Genomic DNA, 19,421 nt, shown 5'->3' with positions numbered 1-19,421 from the left:
AACTCATGCCACTAATTGCAGCAAAACACGATTATTATAGTGAGAGCAAGTTCATTTGTCGAAAATAATACATCTAATAAATAATCACAAACATTGTTTCAGCAAACTTTTCACGAATCAAATGTATAATATGAGAAGATGACCACTTTTGTTCTTTATTCTTTAAAACAAATCACAGTACTTGCATGGTATATGGAATAGTAAAATAAGCGTCATTGGACCTCAAAGATGGTTGGAAAAACAAAACGGATTTTCTTTATAAAAAAAAAGATGCCAAATATAATATTTACTAATATATTAAAGATAAAAATTAAACTAAAGAAGAAAAGTGTCCAAAATGTATATAACTTGGCATATGCGTGGGCGTTCCGCAAAGAATGTTATTAGTATTTTTCAAGTTTTGATGAGACAAAACTTGTGTTTTCAATCTCTGTTAACAAACAAGTCTAGTAGTAAAGTTATAATTTAGAAAAGGTGAAAGCTGTACTTTTACTTCAATAAAAATGAGCTGGAGTGAAAAATACTTACCTCCATAGGTCATTTTCAATAAGAAAACGACAACAACAACAACATAGATTGCTTCCGATGCTGAGCCCACCAGGGCCGTTGCTGGGCAGAGAGGCTCGCATCAAGGCCCAAAAATTGCTAATTGGAAAGCCATTGAACGTTGGTATGGCGCATCGATGAGCACGCGATGACTGGGAGATTTCCAAGTACAGCATCTTACATTTTACCACATTTTCGTACTTGATTATGATGACGTATTACGACATTTTCGTCGTTAGTTATGAGAATGCATCGTACAAATGGTAAAACTCGTGTACTATAACAGCGGTGGCGATGAATGTACAATCGGGTGGAATCCGCAGCATCGGAGCAATATTAGATACGCTCTCCGCTACACTGAAGGCGAGCGCTGGAGTTTACCTAAGTCCCCCGTTTGCAGAGCCAATAAAAAACACCTTCATAGGTTCAAATCTAGCCCTCAAAACTAGAGGTGACAAAATAGATTTAGAACTCATATTTGACCCACATTTCATGGTATTGCGTTATAAATGTGTTCCTTAAATTTTAAAAATGGGTTATAAATGGGTTATTTAGAAACTTAATGGGTTATCAATGGATTTTAAATAGGTTATAAATGGGTTAACTATGAAAATAAAAAGAAATACCAATATTTATATATCATTAAAAATGCGTAAGAATCAATTTCCCCATAAACTGGATTTCAACTACTGGAGGATTGCCTCGGTGGCCACTCTTTTCATTTGGAAAGAGGGAGGTAGGGGATTCTAATCCCCACATTCGGAGGAAGTGGGATGAGGACGCTGAGGAGGGAGCAGTGTTTTTGCAACATGCATATGTCTTACAAGAAAATAGGATATGATAGATAGAATTGGAGTATTTTAACAATATAAATATGGTTAATATTGAAGTGTTTTAATAATATAGATCGGGTCGGCTATGGATCACTAAATTTGTATAACATAAACATATATCAAAACAGGTTAAATGACTCAATATGAGTTGAATCAAAACAGGTTAAATGACTCAATATGAATCGAATCATATTCGATCCGATTCGTTTGACATCTCTGCTGGGAACTAAAGGTCTGTACACGAGGATGGATGACTCTGGAATTAGTGAGCTACATGTTTCCACCACCGCGTACAAGGCAGGGCATCACCATACAAAGACCCCCAATCGATTACCTTCTATCCCCTATTCCAGTTGAAGACTTTGACTATCACGAAGTCGTGCTTTTCTCTAAATTCTCCAAGATGCATCAAGTGTTTGACCACGAGGAACATTATCAAAATGAGGCATACATTCCTTCCGGAATTAGTGAGCTACCTGTTTCCACCCCCGCGTACAAGGCAGGGCATCACCATACAAAGACCCACAATCGATTACCTTCTATCCCCTATTCTAGTTGAAGACTTTGACTATCTCGAAGTCGTGCTTGTCTCTAAATTCTCCAAGATGCATCGTGTGTTTGACCACAAGGAACATTATCAAAATGAGGCATACATTCCTTTCTCAACTCATACGTAATAAGTCGAGTTATTATATGAATTAATTGCATTTAATAATGGGTCGTAAATAGATTTAAACATTATATGAGTGTTAAATGAGCCATAAATAAATCGTAAATGGATTTATTATTTACTCATATCCAAATCGCCTCCATGACTCTCTCGTCGTTCTCTTTCGCTCTCACTCATCATCCTTCTTAATCACTTCAATTTGAACATGTGTTTTCTTAAATTGAATTAGATATGAAAATATTTCAGGAATGTGAATTGGATTGGGTCGAAAATAACTCATTAAACTTGTGTTAAATGAGACTATTTGGATAAGATCATTTATGACCCGATCTTATCCATCGGTATGAGCTGCTCTAGATTTGACTAATTCATCACCCACGGGAAAATCTAAGAGATATCGAGCATAGGAGTGATGCTACTCTCGTTTCAATCATGGCGAACTTTCTTATTCAACGAAGAACACTATCGTGTCACCACCAGAGTGCTGTATCTCAAACTCATTCTTTAGAACTGAGTCATCGTCGACTCAAGCCTCAGAAAGAAGGTCCCATGTAAAGGAGCGAGGCCTACATTTAGCCAACAAAGGCTGAGCTTTGGGCATGGTCAGTCCGGTCCCTCCCGTCATATCGATTGGCTCGTCGCTAATCCGGTCCCACTCGAAGCACTGGATCAACGACCCGAGCGTCAGCCCGACCATGCGCAAGGCGAGGTTCTCGCCCGGGCACCCTCTCCTCCCCGAGCCAAAGGGCATCATCTTGTACCCGTCTCTCACGCCTTCCATCCCTTCGAATCTCTCCGGCTTGAATTTCGCCGCGTCGGGCCAGTACTTGGGATCATTCTGTATGGAGAAGAGGTTGATCAGGAGCATCGTGCCTCGCGGGACGCGGTAACCTCCCACGCGACACTCCTCTGCCGATTCGTGAGGCACGAGGAGTGGACCCACAGGGTACATGCGCATCGTTTCGTTCATGACGCAGTGGAGGTAGGGGAGCTTAGGCAAGTCCGATTCGCCGAATAGGCGGTCGTGACCCACGACCTCGTCTATTTCAGCTTGCACTTTCTTCAGGATCTCCGGATGGTTTAGCATAGCCGACATTACCCATTCCATGGTCGCGGCCGAGGTATCGGTTCCCGCTGATAACAAAACCTGCCAAAAGAAAAGATCATACATCACATTTTCATGCTTTAATAAGCTCCTAATGAAATAAGATGTAGGTGTGACTAACTTCCAGGATAATCGCTGCGTTATACGATCATTCCAACAAGTCTGTAAATCGAGCTTCATAGTCTAGTAAATCTGCTCAACACCCACTAACCTCAGCAAAAAGTGCCAGGAGCTCCGATTACGATGAAGCAGAATTCAAGATTTTAGGCCTGCTCTGCTTTCCTTAGTATTAGATTTATTGTATGGTCTCCAGAAGATTGAAGATATGATTGATTAATTTGATCCCGTTCGTCAGCTGGAAAAAACAGAGGAAATGAAATAGTAAAGAGGCTCACCAGCATAAGGCTCTTGATAGTCTCGTCATTGTAGTACTCTGGCTCCGTCGCTCGCAGGGACAAGAGCACCTGAATCAACGTTTTTCTCTTCCCTCCTTCCGCCGCCGCCTCCAGCGATTCATCGCCCTCGCCACTCCAGCTCTCGTCGATCAAGCTCTGCATGAACTCATCCCTCTTCTTCTGCAACTCCATCAGCTTCTCCTCCACCCCCGTCAGTCCCATCCACCTCAGGAACGGCAAGAACTCGCCGATGTTGGTAGCGCCGCCGACCCTGAACGACTCTGTCACCATCTCCCTGAACTTTCTCGCCTCCTCCACCTCCCCCACGTTCACTCCGTAGTACCTGCGCAGAAGAAGAGGATTAATTGAATTTAAAAGTTCAAACCCTTGAAGAAGAAAGGGCGATTAATCTGTAAATATTCTGTCAGTACCTCTTTCCGGCGATCATCCGCATCATCACGTTCAGCATCAGCTCGAAGAAAGCGGACTTCATGTCCACGCTCTGGCCGCCGCTCTTGGCGAGCTGACGGATCAGCGACTTCACCTCGCCGGCCCGGATGCTGGAGAGGGTCAGGAGACGGTTAGTGGAGAGGATCTCGACGGAGGCAATGCGGCGGAGGTTCCGCCAGTGGTCGCCGTAGGAGGACCAGGCGAGGCTGGTGTAGTTGCAGCCGAGGTGCTTCCCGGCGAGCAGGCGGGGGCGGTTGGCGAAGACGACGTCGTTCTTGGTGAGGCACTCCTCAGCGGCGTCCGGGGAGGAGACGACGAGGACGCGGCGGGAGCCGAAGTGGAGGAGGGAGACGGGGCCGTGGCGGCGGGAGAGGCGGGAGAGAGAGCGGTGGAGAGGCTTCTTGAGGAGGTAGAGGTGGCCGACGACGGGGAGGGTGGGGAAGGGGGTCGGGGGGAGGTTCCGGATCTTGTGGAGGAACCGCTCGGCGACGGCGAAGAAGGCCAGGAGGAGAAGGAATTGGATCACCATGTGGGCGAGCGCTCTCCCTGCTCCGTGTGTTGAGCAAAAAAGCAAAGTGGTACTGTGGTTGGGATGCATAGAAGATTAACCAGCGGTGGGTCTCTATTTAAACGCGTAAACGTTCACAGCTTGAAAGGATTAAGCGAGAGGGTAGCGAAATGAATGACCTTTGTACTGTATGTCGTGGCCAAAAAGTCAAAAGAAGAAAGAATAAAAGAAGGTAAAAAGTAAGAAAAACACACAAAAATGGTATGGTTGGTGGGATAGAAAAGGCAGTCGCAAAGGTGGCAGCGACCTGGTACGGCACTGGATTTTCTAGAAGAACTCGATGGGGTTGGGGGATTCATAAGGTCGTCAACCAATCGTAAGCACGTTCCGGTTTTTATCTTAAATATGGTGGAAGCTGGAAGGTGCTCTCACCTGAAATTGCAATTGCGACGCAAGCGCAACACCTTCCAACTTTGCATGCTTTGATTACGAGACGTCCGAAGATCACAATAAATTAAGGCACGTCTTGTGGCCTGTCGCCAAGCACCGCCCCGCCGATGAAGTACAAGAAAAAAAATAAAAAATAAAAATAAAATAAATAAAAATAAAATAAAATAAAACAAAACAAAAAATATTATTAAAATTTGATATTTTTTTTAAAAAAATCTTACGAAAATTGTCCATGTCAAAGCGATCATGCCATGTAAGAGTGTCGACGTCCACGTCAGCAATTTTCGATTAAAAATACAATTTTCTTTACCAAATAACAAGAAATATTTTTCAGTTCATTTTCGGGTCTTAGCTAAACATCATAAAAATATCGTCGTTTTTCTCTTCTGAAAAATGACTTTCCGAAAAAAGTTTCTAAAAATGACATATTTTTATTAGCGAAACAAGCGGAGTCTAAGATTATTGGACTGCTATTTCTTCGATGTGGGTATAAATCAATTCCGACTAGTTCCCGGGTGAATCTCAATCGTTTATGCTGTATCATCTCACGAGAGATTGGCATCAGGGAAAGTCGTAGAGATTAACCTAGTGATGGGCCGATTTAAGAATGAAAAGAACAGTTCGACAAGAAGAAGAAGAAGAAGAATGAAAAGAACGGAAAAGGTTGTGGGAATAAAGATGGCGAAGAGCTGGACCCAGATGAGTCGAGCCACTAAAGCCTCGAGGTGAGGATGATGGCACGGCATGCTCCTCAGATCTTTGGGCTTCCTCCATGAAATTGGCCTTTTCCTTCGGTACAAGTTGGGAACTTTTAGGGTTACGGAAAAAAAAAAATCGAAGTAAATGTTAAACATGGATATAATTTTGAATTGTTGGTATCACAAAAAAAATTAAAGTAAAAAAATAGTGGGCATAGCTTGAAATTATTTTTTTGGCTTTTTTTTCGTTTTGAAATGAAAGCCAAATGAACTTTTTTTTTGCCCGTCCTACTCTAAGTTCTAACTCTCCTCTTTTGAAATGAAAGTCAAATGAAACTAAACGTTCCCCCCCCAAACAACCAATCTGACCCATGTGTCTAGCGGGTAAGCCGAATAAACTTTCAGAAGTAATTCAATGAGAGTTGGTAATCTAAAATTAATTGACAGTTTTATCAAAGAAAAGAGGTATGTCACTCAAATAAAGGCTGGTATTTTCATGCAACAGTGGGTAAGTTTAACATGTTGGTGCGAAGATCAAATAAGACTCAGTAAAACATAGGATAAGTTATTCTTTTCAGGGGCAAGAGAAGTTCGTAATTGAATGATCTGAACAAGGACAAGCTCAAGAAAAACGTCGATCAACTTATCAAATGATAGTTGATAATGCCAAATCAATTAGTAATATATACCAAAAAATGTTGATGAATTACTCAAATAAACATTGGCAATTTCGTGTAAGAGTTGGAAAATTCAAAGTATTGGTACAAATGAAAATTGATAAAAGATAAAGCAGTTAATAATTCCACGAAAATGCCGGTCAGTTACCAACAAGTTACCAATAAATCGAGTGAAAGGAATTTTCTTTACGAATAATTTTTTTTGACACTTACCAACTCTTTCACACATTTACAAGCAAAGAAACAAAAAATCTGTTTTGAAATGGGAAGAATAGAATCATCAGCAATCTATATATCTGTAGTCTTATGACTCGCCAATTTGAACTTTCGGAACTATAACTAAGTTTTAACTTTGTGTCCCTTTTTGGTGATGTGGTTGAGAAAGATGAGCCATGTTGGTCTGCCCTCTAGACAGTCAAGTGAAATCCAATACACAAAATAATTTGATCTGCGGACATAATCTAAAGTGGCTCTAGTCTACGGTCATATGATTGAATCTCCTGAAGATGGAGATTGTAATTCTTTCTGCTTCTCAAGGTAGTTCAAAGTACCGGTTATCCAATAAAGACCTACTTTTTTGCGTCAAAGGAAAGACTAGGAAGAAGGCATGACAACTTGATGAAAGAGATGGTGGAGGAAAGCAGGATAATCTTTTCCCTTTTTTCGTCGAAGTATCATATCAAGGTACTGATACTATTGAAATTTAAAACCTAGAAATCCTAGTTCTCAGCAAACATTGATAACATTTTTAGGGTAAAAAAAGAAAGCCCTTGAATTCCATAGCAGACCTTCGATAGAAGTACCACAGACGATGTTCTTCAAGTTGCTTATCGGTACCAATCCAGCCAGAGCAGACAAAACAAGAGTCACAATCCATTGACACTTCCCTAGAGCACAAGGTATTCCAAGGTAATGACAAGTAAAACAAGATAGAGCTAGAACGCGGGCTTACCTGAATCATTCCTCTGATGATTCCATCGGTGTAGTACTCGGGCTCTGCTTCTTGGTGTGACAGTAGAACGCCGATCATTGTTTTGCTCGCAGCTTCACTTATCGAAAGCCGCCTCGTTGACCTTTGTTCTTCAATCAGATTCTGCAAGAATCTGTCCCTCTTTTCCTACAATATGACCTGTTTCCTCTTGGTACTGCTCACGCCAAGCCACTTTAAAACGGGCAGGAAATCGACCATGTTCGTGGCCCCGCTTAACTGGAACATGTCTGCTACAATCTCCTTGAACTTCCTGGCCTCCTCAAATTCCTCCGATTTCTCTCCATAGTACCGTTTCCCGGCGACCATCCTCATCATGACATTCAGTGTTAGCTCGAAAAACAACGTCTTCATCTCCTCGGTCCCAAACTCTTTGCTCTCCGATGCTCGGAGAAGGTGGCGACCAATGACCTGACCTCCTCAACACGGATGCTATATGACATCTGCAAGCAATGGGAGGAGAATATCTCCGCCGAAGCCATGCGTCTCAGGTTGCGGCAGTGGTCACCGTAGGGGGCCCACATGAGGGTGGTGTAGTTGTAGCCAAGGTGTTTCCCCGCCAGTAGCCGGGGGCGGTTGGCGAAGACCATGTCATTCCTGGTGAAGCACTCCTCTGCCGCTAAGGGGGAGGAGATGAGGACGATTGGGCAGGACCCGAATTGCATGGACAGGACCGGACCATAGCGGTGGGCAAGGTCTGCAAAGGCTCGGTGGATGGGTTTCTTGAAGAGGTACAGGTGGCCTATGATGGGGAGGTAATAGGAAAGGCTTGGTGGGAGGTTCTTGTTTTGCCGGAGGAGTTGGTTTGTGAGGAAGTACAAGATGATGAAGATGAGAAAACAGAAGAAGAAGGGCTTTTTTCCAAACCTGGTGGAAAAAAGAATATAATTACCAAACCAGGTGTCAATTTTTTTTATTTACCAGATCATATGTCGCTCAGCGGTCACTCTGCCGATCGGGGGTCTCGACAACCAGCTCGCCACAAACTCGATCCGCCATTTGATTTTTTTTTTTTGTTCATTTTAATTTCATATGTTTTTTATGTTTATAATTTTCGCGACCTAAAATTTGAAAAATTTAGGCTAATAGATTATCATGTCAATTATTCAACTAACCTAACTCGACTTCTCTCAAGTCCATACTAAATCGCAACTTAATATGCAAAGATATTTGAATCGGAGTCGTCACTAATCATTTTTGGTAGGTCGATTAGAAACTTAAGTAAATTAGTGGGAGAACTAAATTACTTCTATGAACCAGAGATTCTAAGTCCGGGACTTGATTACGCTAGATTACTCTAACGCCTTTTCGGTGCCATTTTATTTCATGAAAATGAATTTTGTGAAGCAATGTTAATTGATTTTAACTTAAGTCACTAACAAAGGTTATCATGCAATTGCACAATCAATTAATTGAACATTCAGAAGTCAAGGTAATTGCGGGAAGCATGCGCCAAGGCAAATTGTTCTAGCTTTTGGATTTTCGCTTTTTAATGGAAAATAAACTAAATGCGATGCATGAAATCATTCTAAATGCAATGACATAAGTAAATGCAAACTATCCTAAGAATGCATGTGAATTTAATTAAACTACATGACTAATTTAGAGGGCATGCGATTATAATCTAATTAAATTAACTATATGACGTATGAATTAAAGACCTAAACATGCAGGTTCTATATGATCTAAACCTATCATGCAAATGACATGGCAAGATTGTTTTGATTTTTTTTTATTTTCGGATTAATAAACGACCCTAAATAAAACTATACCTAAAGATAATTACCTTGCATATTTTAGGGTTTAAGTTTGCCTAATCCCTAACATATTAAAGATGAATTATTTTAGACATGAGAGTCAACTCAAATATGTAGATTCTATCCCGAAATGCAAATCTAAATTAAATTATTCTAAAATTAAATTAAACGTGCAAATATCTACATGATTCTAATTTAATGATGCAAATTTATCTAAACATGATAATTGATTCAACGCAATATCTTTCAGAATTTTAAATATCACACAAGAGAAAATTCATTCTAAAGACATATGCCAATCAAATCAATCAAGAAAGTGGATATGTCAATCGATTTTGAAAATATTTTCGTGAATATTTGAGTCAAATTTTAATTCGTAATCGTGCGATTAGCAATTGAGTTCAAACCCTTGCTCGTATGGGAAGTTGCGGATTAGGAAAATAAAATTTTCCCGATCAACCTGTATTTTTAAAAAAAGAGATATCCACTAAACTCGCAAATTCGCTTTCCAAATTTGACTTTTTTCACCCGATTCACGAGATAACACTTCGAATTTGCCGCTGGCTTGGGAAATAACCGTTGTGCAGATCTGCTCTGGCTTTGATGAGGGACTCCTCGGGCAACGCGGTGACGACGGGATCGGGACAAGACGAGCTTGGGGCTGCAATGGCGGGACCGGATCAACCGTAGGATCGCAGCTAGTTTGGCGATGTCGGCACGACTAAGTGGTGCTCGACGATGCTCAAAGGAATGGCGCTATATGGGCATCGGAGGACGCGTGGTGGATGAGCGTGAAGACGGGAGGCACGATCACCACGAAATCACGGTGACGTGGTTTACGTTTGTACTTGATAAACAACCTCCCCAATCGCACAACCGACGATTTTTTTTGGGGTGAGAAAACTCCTTGTTTTGACAGTTAAGTTTTAGATAGTCTCTATCTTTATAGGGGATGAAATTTGTTTGAATTCATCAAGCCAGCCGCTTGTGTACAAAAAAAATGCAATCTTCGTAATTCGGCCTAGCTCTGTACCGACAAAAGGAAACACTATTCTATATATTGTGCATTTAAATTGATGCAATTGCATGGTCTGTTCCATGATTCAGTGGGAAGGGAAGAAAAGCTTCTCTTGCATAGTCATTGTCGCATTTTCTTCCAGCATCATATTCTATTTTTAGGTCTGCCTTTCAATTGCCAGTTAAGCATGGTATGTCAATGACCTGGAACTGTTGACTTGGGAGGATTATGTGACCTGTTTGGCTTTTGGAAAATACAACGTCATACCAACCTTAGCAATGTCGGCGTCTTTTTGGAGAAGATGGTTGAGCTCATCTTTCTGTCATTATGTTTCCAACTTAAAATTTTCAAACTTTAAGAGGCCAAAATGAAAAGGAAATAAAAAAAAAATTGACTATTTTTGTGTAATTCTTGCAGCCTCAAATGCTATTTTTCTTGATTTTTCAAGGATTTTTTATTTTCAAAAATATTAAAAAATGCGAAAATATGAAAAAATATTTTTGGTTAAAAAGTAGTCCCTTACTCTAGGCAATTGACTTTTTTTTTCTTTTGTTTTTATGGATTTTTTAAATAATTTTTTTAAAAAAATAAAATTGATTAATTGTTATGTGTCAATATGATTAAGCTCCTAAATTCGAACCTTATCGGAATGGCGGATCGAGTGGATCTTGGATGACTCAAACGATAGGGCTTCGGGCAAAGTGGGGACTCGGATTAAGGTAGTGCTTGCGGCTTAGGGCTGATTTCGGTGGTGCTGTTCGTGGTGGTCGGTGACTCCTTTTGTCGAGAAGAGAGCTATACGTGTAAGATTTACAGATTACGCTTGCTTTCCTTGACTACACGCTCTCGAACTCAGTCGATGAGAAAAATCAAATCTAAGTTGAGGCCAAAGATGAAATTCAAAAGGTCATTAACCTGAATAGATAATATTTATATTCTCTTATTTTATGGAGTGGAATAGCATATTTAATTTACCTTCTTGAGAGGTTGACAAATCAACACCAATAAATTGAGATGATTAGTGTCTATTTGGTGTGTTCCTAAATTATCTGGGCTAAAACAACCTTCAGTGTCATAAATATTAGTGTCTAACTTTTTCCTCAGTTTTCTTTCATGTGGTCACATGAAATGACCTCTCTCTCTCCCTTCTCTCTTTGACCGTGTACCACTCTGGACACTCCCCTTTTTTCAACGAAAGCCTCCACCTCTTTCTTTTTCAATGAGCCCTCTCCCTGACTTTTCTGCACTATCCTCCTCTCCCCTGGACGAAGCCTTCAATGTCCTTTTATAGGCTTGAGTTGATCTGTTGAAACAAAGATACCTTGCAGAATATTTCACCTAATAATCCTCAACCTCCATGATTTGGCAAGATTGATATTTCTTCTCTTTTGGGATTTGAACGTGTGAAAAACCACCTCTCACAGTTTGTTAGTAGAGAGAGAAACATCAAAGAGGGAATTTTTCTATCGAGTGCCCACTATTTTATAATAACCGAATTATTGAGCAGAATATGAATCACATGGTAGTTTCGATCATTATGAGCTTCTTCGAATTTTATGCCTTCGCATGTTTCGTCAAGAAAACTTAAGTCCAGATCATCCACCATCGGTCCAATAAAAACGTAAATTTATGCATGCCAAATAAAACAAAATAAAATAAAATGAGTGGAAACTATATGCAAGATGATTTAATTATTTTTCTTAGGAACTAAGGTTAGTTCCTAATTAATGACTAAAAAAAAGATTGCCAACATTTAGGTGTCAACAATAATGTTTGATTTATAATTTTGTTCTTTTAAAGCTCATTCTTGTAATATAATTATCAATATTTAATTGCTTAAGATATACAAAAAGTATGAAATCTTCATAATAGATAACAAGTTAACTGCAATTACATGTACTAATGATGCTGTCTTCTTACATGACCTCATGTTCCGAAATGAGGTTGTCTCTGTTGATCGGGAGGCCTAATGTTATACCAACAAGAACGAGGGTCCGGTCGAGTAGGATGTGTCGATGATGAAGGCATATCTTGTGAAAATATGTCATATCCGTCTGTAGGAGGGATTGGATAAAAATGAGAGAAATCGAGTCCATATTATGAAGGAGAACTAGCCGGAGTCTCCGGATGTTGACCATCAAATGTTCCGACAAACTGGTTGAACCCCGCATCGAAATGTTGGCTGAATCCCGGAGTGAACTCGGGAGCGAAATCTGTTGTATGATATTCCATGGAATACGGGACGACATCATCATTTGGATGAGCTCGAGGAGTTCTCCGGGTCGATTAAACGGTCTCGGGGGGGTCATCCTCCTCATTCGACCTAACGGGTGTTGTTATAGTTGCTTGGTTAGAGGCTGGCATCATTGTTAGCTGCATCTCCTCATTCCGGGCATATAACATTGCCCTAGCTATCATCCTCACTTCTTCCCAAGCATCAAGAGATGGACCGACCGAATCCATGATATGTATGATCCGTTCGACGCCGTCACCCTAGTAATGATATCAAAATTAACAAAAGTTATCAAATGACAATAATTTATGTTACTTGAAAATAAGTAATGAAATAAATTGAAAGTATTTGTACGAACCGTTGAACCTATTGCAGCTCCCGCAATAGAAATCCACTTCCATGTATGTCGACGTAACCATTCCATATATCCCGAATGAAAGTGGAGTGCTTCCGTTGTATTTCTACCCCGGATTATACGTTCGGCACGTCTATTCCATAAATCGATCCACCATCCGTACTTATTCGCCCAATCCGTCATGGGTGGCGTGTTATCAAGACCATGCAAGACAGTATGATCGTGAGGATTCCTAGGTATTGGCTACTACGAACTAAACCGCCGAAATACTCGGTCTGGATAGTGCCACTCAACTATCCGATGACAGATGAGTAGGACCTTCGCCCTCCAACAGTGTTATCCCTATAGGCAGTGATCTGGTACATCTACTTCAATGCCCTCATACGGCTCATAAGTAATCCGTTATCGCAATGAAATATATTAAATTAAACAAAAAATCAATTTAAAATGTAACATGATATTAAACCCGCTTGTTGCTATCATTACTTACATCTTCGAACCCCATTCGATCAAGTTGGTAGTGCGGATGTGTCACAGCATGTGTGGGGACGTCGCTTGTAGTTCGGCCTCGACTCCACTTGTAGAAACATAAAACTTTAGATTTTAATGTATTATACGCACCGCAAAGAATTAATGACGCACGAACCGAAAAAGGCAATATATCACATACCGACTATCGAAAGGTGCATGTGGGAAAGGAGCACCGAAAGTCAGACTAGAGGAAACACATTTGAAACGCTCCCACGTCCAAATCTGCGGTACATGTAGGGCACGCCCATTTGCTTCGCATCCGGGTCGGTTGCACGGCATAGCTCCCGATACAACCACGCTAGTGCTACCGAACCCCAACCGCATCGCGTAGGGGCCTCGATGTTCGCCAATAGTGGGCGAAATAGAAAACTAACCCGGACACTTGATTTGTCCGTGAAAATAGATCCTCTAATCAAGCGGAGAATGAATGCGCTAACATGATGCAATACGGTGATGTCATCGGCATATTCTGAAAGATGATGAAAGTTTTCACTCAACCATATTAAATTTATCTGCGTGCCGCGCAATTGAGCTGGTCAAGCACTAAGCGATTGATCACAGAGAGCGCTCCAATTCCAATCAAGAGGGTCGGTAATTGTAAGTCCATTGATAGGAAGCCTCGTAATCATCGTAATATCCTTCGGTGTGATCGTAACTTCACCTTCCGGTATATGAAAGGTATGGGTCTCGGGCCTCCATTGCTCGACCAATACCGTAATCAAATGCTAATCAAGTCGGACAAATCCTATCTTATAAACACCGTAAAATCCCGAATCTTGCGGATAAGGGACTATGCGCGAATCAAGTTCACCTACGTGTAGCGCCGCTCACCGACATCTAAGGACCGCAATCGCAGGCATCCGAGAAATGTTACATGAACTATTAATGATAATTTCCATAATGTTGTTACAAATGACAGTTAACATACTAAATTCCTTAATTACCTTAGCGTCCCATAAAACTTGCGATCTATGTCGGACCCGCCAAGTAAATAGTGAACCATCCTCAAGCCCCTACTGAATGTGACTCCTCCGTGCTATATCAATAGAATTGTGAGGAATCGACAAATTTTCGTAACTTTAGTGAGTGATCGAGGAAGAACGCGAAAGTTGAGTAAGTAATCGAGGGAGGAGAATTGAGGGTGAGGGATGAGAGTCTTCGGCTCTACTTAAAAAAGCAGAGCCGAAGGGTACTATGCAGTGCCCGTGAAGGCACTGCGGAGGCCCCCACACGGTTGCAACGCCATTATTGGTGCTGCAGCGCATGTGGAGGGGCAGCCCCCCTACGGCTTGCGGCGCTAATAATGGCGCTGCAGGAATAGGGGGTGGGAGCCAGGCCCCCCTGCGGCTGCGGCCCCATAATGGCACCGTAGGGTAGGGGGTGGGGGCCATCCCCGCTCGACAAGATGATCGCTGAGCGAGGGCGGCCCCCACAACCGCCGCACTGTGGCGCAAGCGGGGGGCGGCCCCCACCGTTGCGGCGCCACATGCGCTGCAGTGCCAGTTGGGGGGCAGGATCCCCGCTCGACAATCATATTTGACATATTAAAAAAAGAAAGATAATATTTACTAGCATATTAAAGATATAAATTAAACTAAAAAAGAAAAGTGTTCAAAATGTATATAACTTGACATATGCCTGCGCATTCCGCCAGGAATGTTCTTAGTATTTTTCAAGTTTTGATGAAACAAAACTTGTGTTTTCAATCTATATTAACGAACAAGTCTAGTAGTAAAGTTATAATTTAGAAAAGGTGAAAACTGTACTTTTACTTCAATAAAAATGAGCTGGAGTGAAAAATACTTGCCTCCATAGGTCATTTTCAATAAGAAACAACAACAATAACATGGATTGCTTCCGATGCTGAGCCCACCGGTGCCGTTGCTGGGCAGAGAGGCTCGCATCGAGGCCCAAAAATTGCAAATTGGAAAGCCATTGAACGTTGGTATGGTGCATTGATGAGCACGCGATGAATGGGAGATTTCTAAATACAACATCTGACGTTTTATCACATTTCCGTACTTGATTATGATGACGTATTACGACATTTACGTTGCTAGTTACGAGAACGCATCGCACAAATGGTAAAACTCGGGTACTATAACAGCTGTTTGACATTTGGAATCGTCCGTAGGAGTTTTTCTAAAGCTAATATTCGAGTAAACGTACGGAGTTGATTCGTTTTACTTTTTGGCCATGGCCATGGATCAATGAAGCGGATGCAAATTCAGTCAAACTTGGTCTGCATTATATGAATAGAGAGAGGGAGAGAGAGAGAGAGAGGTGAGTAGGTTTGCAGCGATGTTAGGGGTGGGGGTAGGACAGATGAACAGAAGTGCGACGTCAGCATCCTCCTTTTTATTTTCGTCATTTTTATATTTTTTTTTATTTTCTCGAAACTGACAAGAAGGGGGCCCACTCGTCTGTGTCGCCTTGTAGCGTCGCGTGCTGTAAAAAGGTTAAATCCGATTTCGCCACTGTGTTTAAGTTTTCTTTTTTTTTTTTTTGGGTCAGAACACTGTTTCTGAGTTGGAGTCTTGGAGACCAAAAACAAAAAAAAGGACAGAATTTGAGGTTCCATGTTCATATCGTGAGAGCGACAGATTAACGACACGTCAATGAATCGTCGGCTCTAAATTCTAAAAAGCTTGGTTTCGTAACGTTCCTGTTCTCAAAAATAATTTCTGGTTGAAAACAATTTTTTGTTATGATTATGTTTAAAAATAATTTTTGAGTAGAAGAACTCGTTTGATAACTGCACAAATTTCTATCCTAGAAGTCGTGCTTGTCTCTAAATTCTCCAAGATGCATCATGCGTTTGACCACAAGGAACATAATCAAAATGAGACATACATTCCTTCCTTAACTCATACGTAATAAGCCGAGTTATTATATGAGTTAATTACATTCAATAATGGATCATAAATAGATTTAAATATTACATTAAGTATTAAATAGATCATAAATAAGTCGTAAATAAATTTGTCATTTACTTAGATTCAAATCGCCTCTATGATTCTCGTCGCTCTCTCTATCGCTCTCATTCATTATCCTACTTAATCACTTTACACTCTCACTTTAATTTGAGCATGGATTTTCTTAAATTGAATTAGATATGAAAATATTTGAAGAATATGAATCGGGTTGGGTCGAAAATAACTCATTAAATTTATGTTAAATGAGACTATTTGGATAAGATGATTTACGAACCGATCTTATCCATCAGTTTGAGCTGCTCTAGATTTGACAAATTCATCACCCACGGGAAAATCTAAGAGATATCGAGTATAGCAGTGATGCTACTCTCGTTTCAATCATGGCGAACTTTCTTATTCAACGAAGAACACTATTGTGTCACCACCAGAGTGCTATATCTCAAACTCATTCTTGAGAACTGAGTCATCGTCGACTCAAGCCTGAGAAAGAAGGTCCCATGTAAAGGAGCGAGGCCTACATTTAGCCAACAAAGGCTGAGCTTTGGGCATGGTCAGTCCGGTCCCTTCCGTCATATCGATCGGCTCGTCGCTAATCCGGTTCCACTCGAAGCACTGGATCAACGACCCGAGCGTCAGCCCGACCATGCGCAAGGCGAGGTTCTCGCCCGGGCACCCTCTCCTCCCCGAGCCAAAGGGCATCATCTTGTACCCGTCTCTCACGCCTTCCATCCCTTCGAATCTCTCCGGCTTGAATTTCGTCGCGTCGGGCCAGTACTTGGGATCATTCTGTATGGAGAAGAGGTTGATCAGGAGCATCGTGCCTCGCGGGACGCGGTAACCTCCCACGCGACACTCCTCTGCCGATTCGTGAGGCACGAGGAGCGGACCTACGGGGTACATGCGCATCGTTTCGTTCATGATGCAGTGGAGATAGGGGAGCTTAGGCAAGTCCGATTCGCCGACTAGGCGGTCGTGACCCACGACCTCGTCTATTTCAGCTTGTGCCTTCTTCAGGATCTCCGGATGGTTTAGCATAGCCGACATTGCCCATTCCGTGGTCGCGGCCGACGTATCGGTTCCCGCTGGTAACAAAACCTGCCAAAAGAGAAGACCATACATCACAGTTCACGCTTCAATTAACTCCTAATGAAATAAGATGTAGGTGTGACTAGCTTCCAAGATAATCGCTGCGTCATACGATCATTCCAACAAGTTTGTAAATCGAGCGTCACAGTCTTGTAAATCTGCGTAACACCCGCTAACTTCAGCGAAAAGTGCCAGTAGCTCCGCGTACGATGAAGCAGAATTCAAGATTTTAGGCGTGCTCTGTTTTTCTTAGTATTAGATTTATTGTATGGTCTCCAGAAGATTAAAGAGATGATAGATTAATTTCATCCCGTTCATCAGCTGAAAAAACAGAGGAAATGAAAAAGTGAAGAGGCTCACCAGCATAAGGCTCTTGATGGTCTCGTCTTTGTAGTAGTCTGGCTCCGTCGCTTGCAGGGACAGGAGCACCTGAATCAACGTTTTCCTCTTCCCTCCTTCCGCCGCCGCCTCCAGCGATTGATCACCCTCGCCACTCCGTCTCTCGTCGATCAAGCTCTGCATGAACTCATCCCTCTTCTTCTGCAACTCCATCAGCTTCTCCTCCACCCCCGTCAGTCCCATCCACCTCAGGAACGGCAAGAACTCGCCGATGTTGCTAGCGCCGCCGACCCTGAACGACTCTGTCACCATCTCCCTGAACTGTCTCGCCTCCTCCACCTCCCCCACGTTCTCTCTGTAGTACCTGCGCAGAAGAAGAGGATTAATTGAATTTAAAAGTTCAAACCCTTAAGGATGAAAGGGCGATTAATGTGTAAATATTCCGTCAGTACCTCTTTCCGGCGATCATCTGCATCATCACGTTCAGCATCAGCTCGAAGAAAGCGGACTTCATGTCCACGCTCTGGCCACCGCTCTTGGCGAGCTGACGGATCAGCGACTTCACCTCGCCGGCCCGGATGCCGGAGAGGGTCAGGAGACGGTTAGTCGAGAGGATCTCGAGGGAGGCGATGCGGCGGAGGTTGCGCCAGTGGTCGCCGTAGGCGGACCAGGCGAGGCTGGTGTAGTTGTAGCCGAGGTGCTTCCCGGCGAGGAGGCGGGGGCGGTTGGCGAAGACGACATCGTTCTTGGTGAGGCACTCCTCGGCGGCGTCCGGGGAGGAGACGACGAGGACGCGGCGGGAGCCGAAGTGGAGGAGGGAGACGGGGCCGTGGCGGCGGGAGAGGCGGGAGAGGGAGCGGTGGAGGGGCTTCTTGAGGAGGTAGAGGTGGCCGACGACGGGGAGGGTGGGGAAGGGGGGTCGGGGGAGGTTCCGGATCTTGTGGAGGAACCGCTCGGCGACGGCGAAGAAGGCCAGGAGGAGAAGGAATTGGATCACCATTTGGGCGAGCGCTCTCCCTGCTCCGTGTGTTAAGCAAAAAGGCAAAGTGGTACTGTGGTTGGAATGCATAGAAGATCAACCAGCGGAGGGTCTCTATTTAAACGCGTAAACGTTCCCACCTTGAAAGGATTAAGCGACAGTAGGGGTGGGCAAAAAAGACCACCTAAACCGGGATCGCCCGGACCGGACCGGGACCGATGGTCCTGTCCCCGGTTTTAGGAGGATCCGGTCCGGTTCTCGGTTCCTAAAATTGAAACCGGTGATCGGGCGGTCCGGTTCCCGGTTCGGAGACCTAGGACCGCACTGCACCGCTCGGACCGGACCGGTTTTTTTTTTTTTTTTAATTTTTTAAAAAAACAAACCTAACATTTACTTATTGTTTAGGTTTAGGCCCTTTAGGATTTCTTTGTTTCACTTCGGTGCGGCATCGCAAACATTTTTTCTTACCTCTTCACCGTCCAATCTACACTTATTTCGCTACACAGACGAGTCTTGAGTCATTCCACCGCTTATCTCGCCTCAAACTTCATTGACACCGTCTGCAAAGTGTACATCTATTTTTCGGAATCGCGGACGGGATCGGAAACCCTTGGAACAGCTCGGGAACCGGACCGGACTAACGGTCCGGTCCGGTTCCCGGTTCCAAGGGTGGCCGGTCCCGTCCGCGGTTCCAAAAAGTGGGAATCGGAACCACCGGTCCAGTTCCCGATTTTTTATGGGAACCGGGACCACCGGTCCGGTTCCCGATTTTTGATGGGAACCGGACCGGATCGGATCGGGAACCGCTCACCCCTAAGCGAGAGGGCAGCGAAATGAATGACCTTTGTTCATTTTCGATTAAAAATA

The 19,421-nt window shown here is 42.9% G+C and overlaps 2 protein-coding genes across 2 annotated transcripts; both read right to left on the bottom strand.

Moving 5' to 3' along the window:
* Nucleotides 1-2,516: 2,516 nt before the first annotated feature.
* Nucleotides 2,517-4,572, bottom strand: LOC115746391 (cytochrome P450 81Q32-like). The gene is made up of 3 exons (XM_030682138.2): nucleotides 3,981-4,572; nucleotides 3,550-3,892; nucleotides 2,517-3,196 (listed from the first exon to the last, which is right to left on the bottom strand). Exons 1-3 carry the CDS (start codon nucleotides 4,526-4,528, stop codon nucleotides 2,576-2,578), a joined length of 1,512 nt encoding a protein of 503 aa, XP_030537998.1. The 5' UTR covers nucleotides 4,529-4,572; the 3' UTR covers nucleotides 2,517-2,575.
* Nucleotides 4,573-16,519: 11,947 nt separating this feature from the next.
* LOC115746392 (cytochrome P450 81Q32-like) lies at nucleotides 16,520-18,597 on the bottom strand. Its single transcript, XM_030682139.2, has 3 exons — nucleotides 18,028-18,597; nucleotides 17,597-17,939; nucleotides 16,520-17,245 (listed from the first exon to the last, which is right to left on the bottom strand). Exons 1-3 carry the CDS (start codon nucleotides 18,573-18,575, stop codon nucleotides 16,625-16,627), a joined length of 1,512 nt encoding a protein of 503 aa, XP_030537999.2. The 5' UTR covers nucleotides 18,576-18,597; the 3' UTR covers nucleotides 16,520-16,624.
* Between the last annotated feature and the right edge of the window lie 824 nt (nucleotides 18,598-19,421).

This window comes from Rhodamnia argentea, chromosome 2 (genome assembly GCF_020921035.1).
Source record: "Rhodamnia argentea isolate NSW1041297 chromosome 2, ASM2092103v1, whole genome shotgun sequence".
In the NCBI taxonomy this organism is placed as follows: Eukaryota; Viridiplantae; Streptophyta; class Magnoliopsida; order Myrtales; family Myrtaceae; genus Rhodamnia; species Rhodamnia argentea.
Note: the sequence above shows the minus strand (reverse complement) of the source record. Positions and strands in the feature narration are given on the sequence as shown.

Bases quoted from the DNA above. Each gene is read 5' to 3' on its own strand.
- LOC115746391 (XM_030682138.2), bottom strand. From the start codon at position 4,528: ATGGTGATCCAATTCCTTCTCCTCCTGGCCTTCTTCGCCGTCGCCGAG. The intron at 3,893-3,980 runs GTACTGACAGAA...TCTTCTGCGCAG, and splicing joins CGGATGATCGCCGGAAAGAG to GTACTACGGAGTGAACGTGG. The intron at 3,197-3,549 runs GTGAGCCTCTTT...TTCTTTTGGCAG, and splicing joins CTATCAAGAGCCTTATGCTG to GTTTTGTTATCAGCGGGAAC.
- LOC115746392 (XM_030682139.2), bottom strand. From the start codon at position 18,575: ATGGTGATCCAATTCCTTCTCCTCCTGGCCTTCTTCGCCGTCGCCGAG. The intron at 17,940-18,027 runs GTACTGACGGAA...TCTTCTGCGCAG, and splicing joins CAGATGATCGCCGGAAAGAG to GTACTACAGAGAGAACGTGG. The intron at 17,246-17,596 runs GTGAGCCTCTTC...CTCTTTTGGCAG, and splicing joins CCATCAAGAGCCTTATGCTG to GTTTTGTTACCAGCGGGAAC.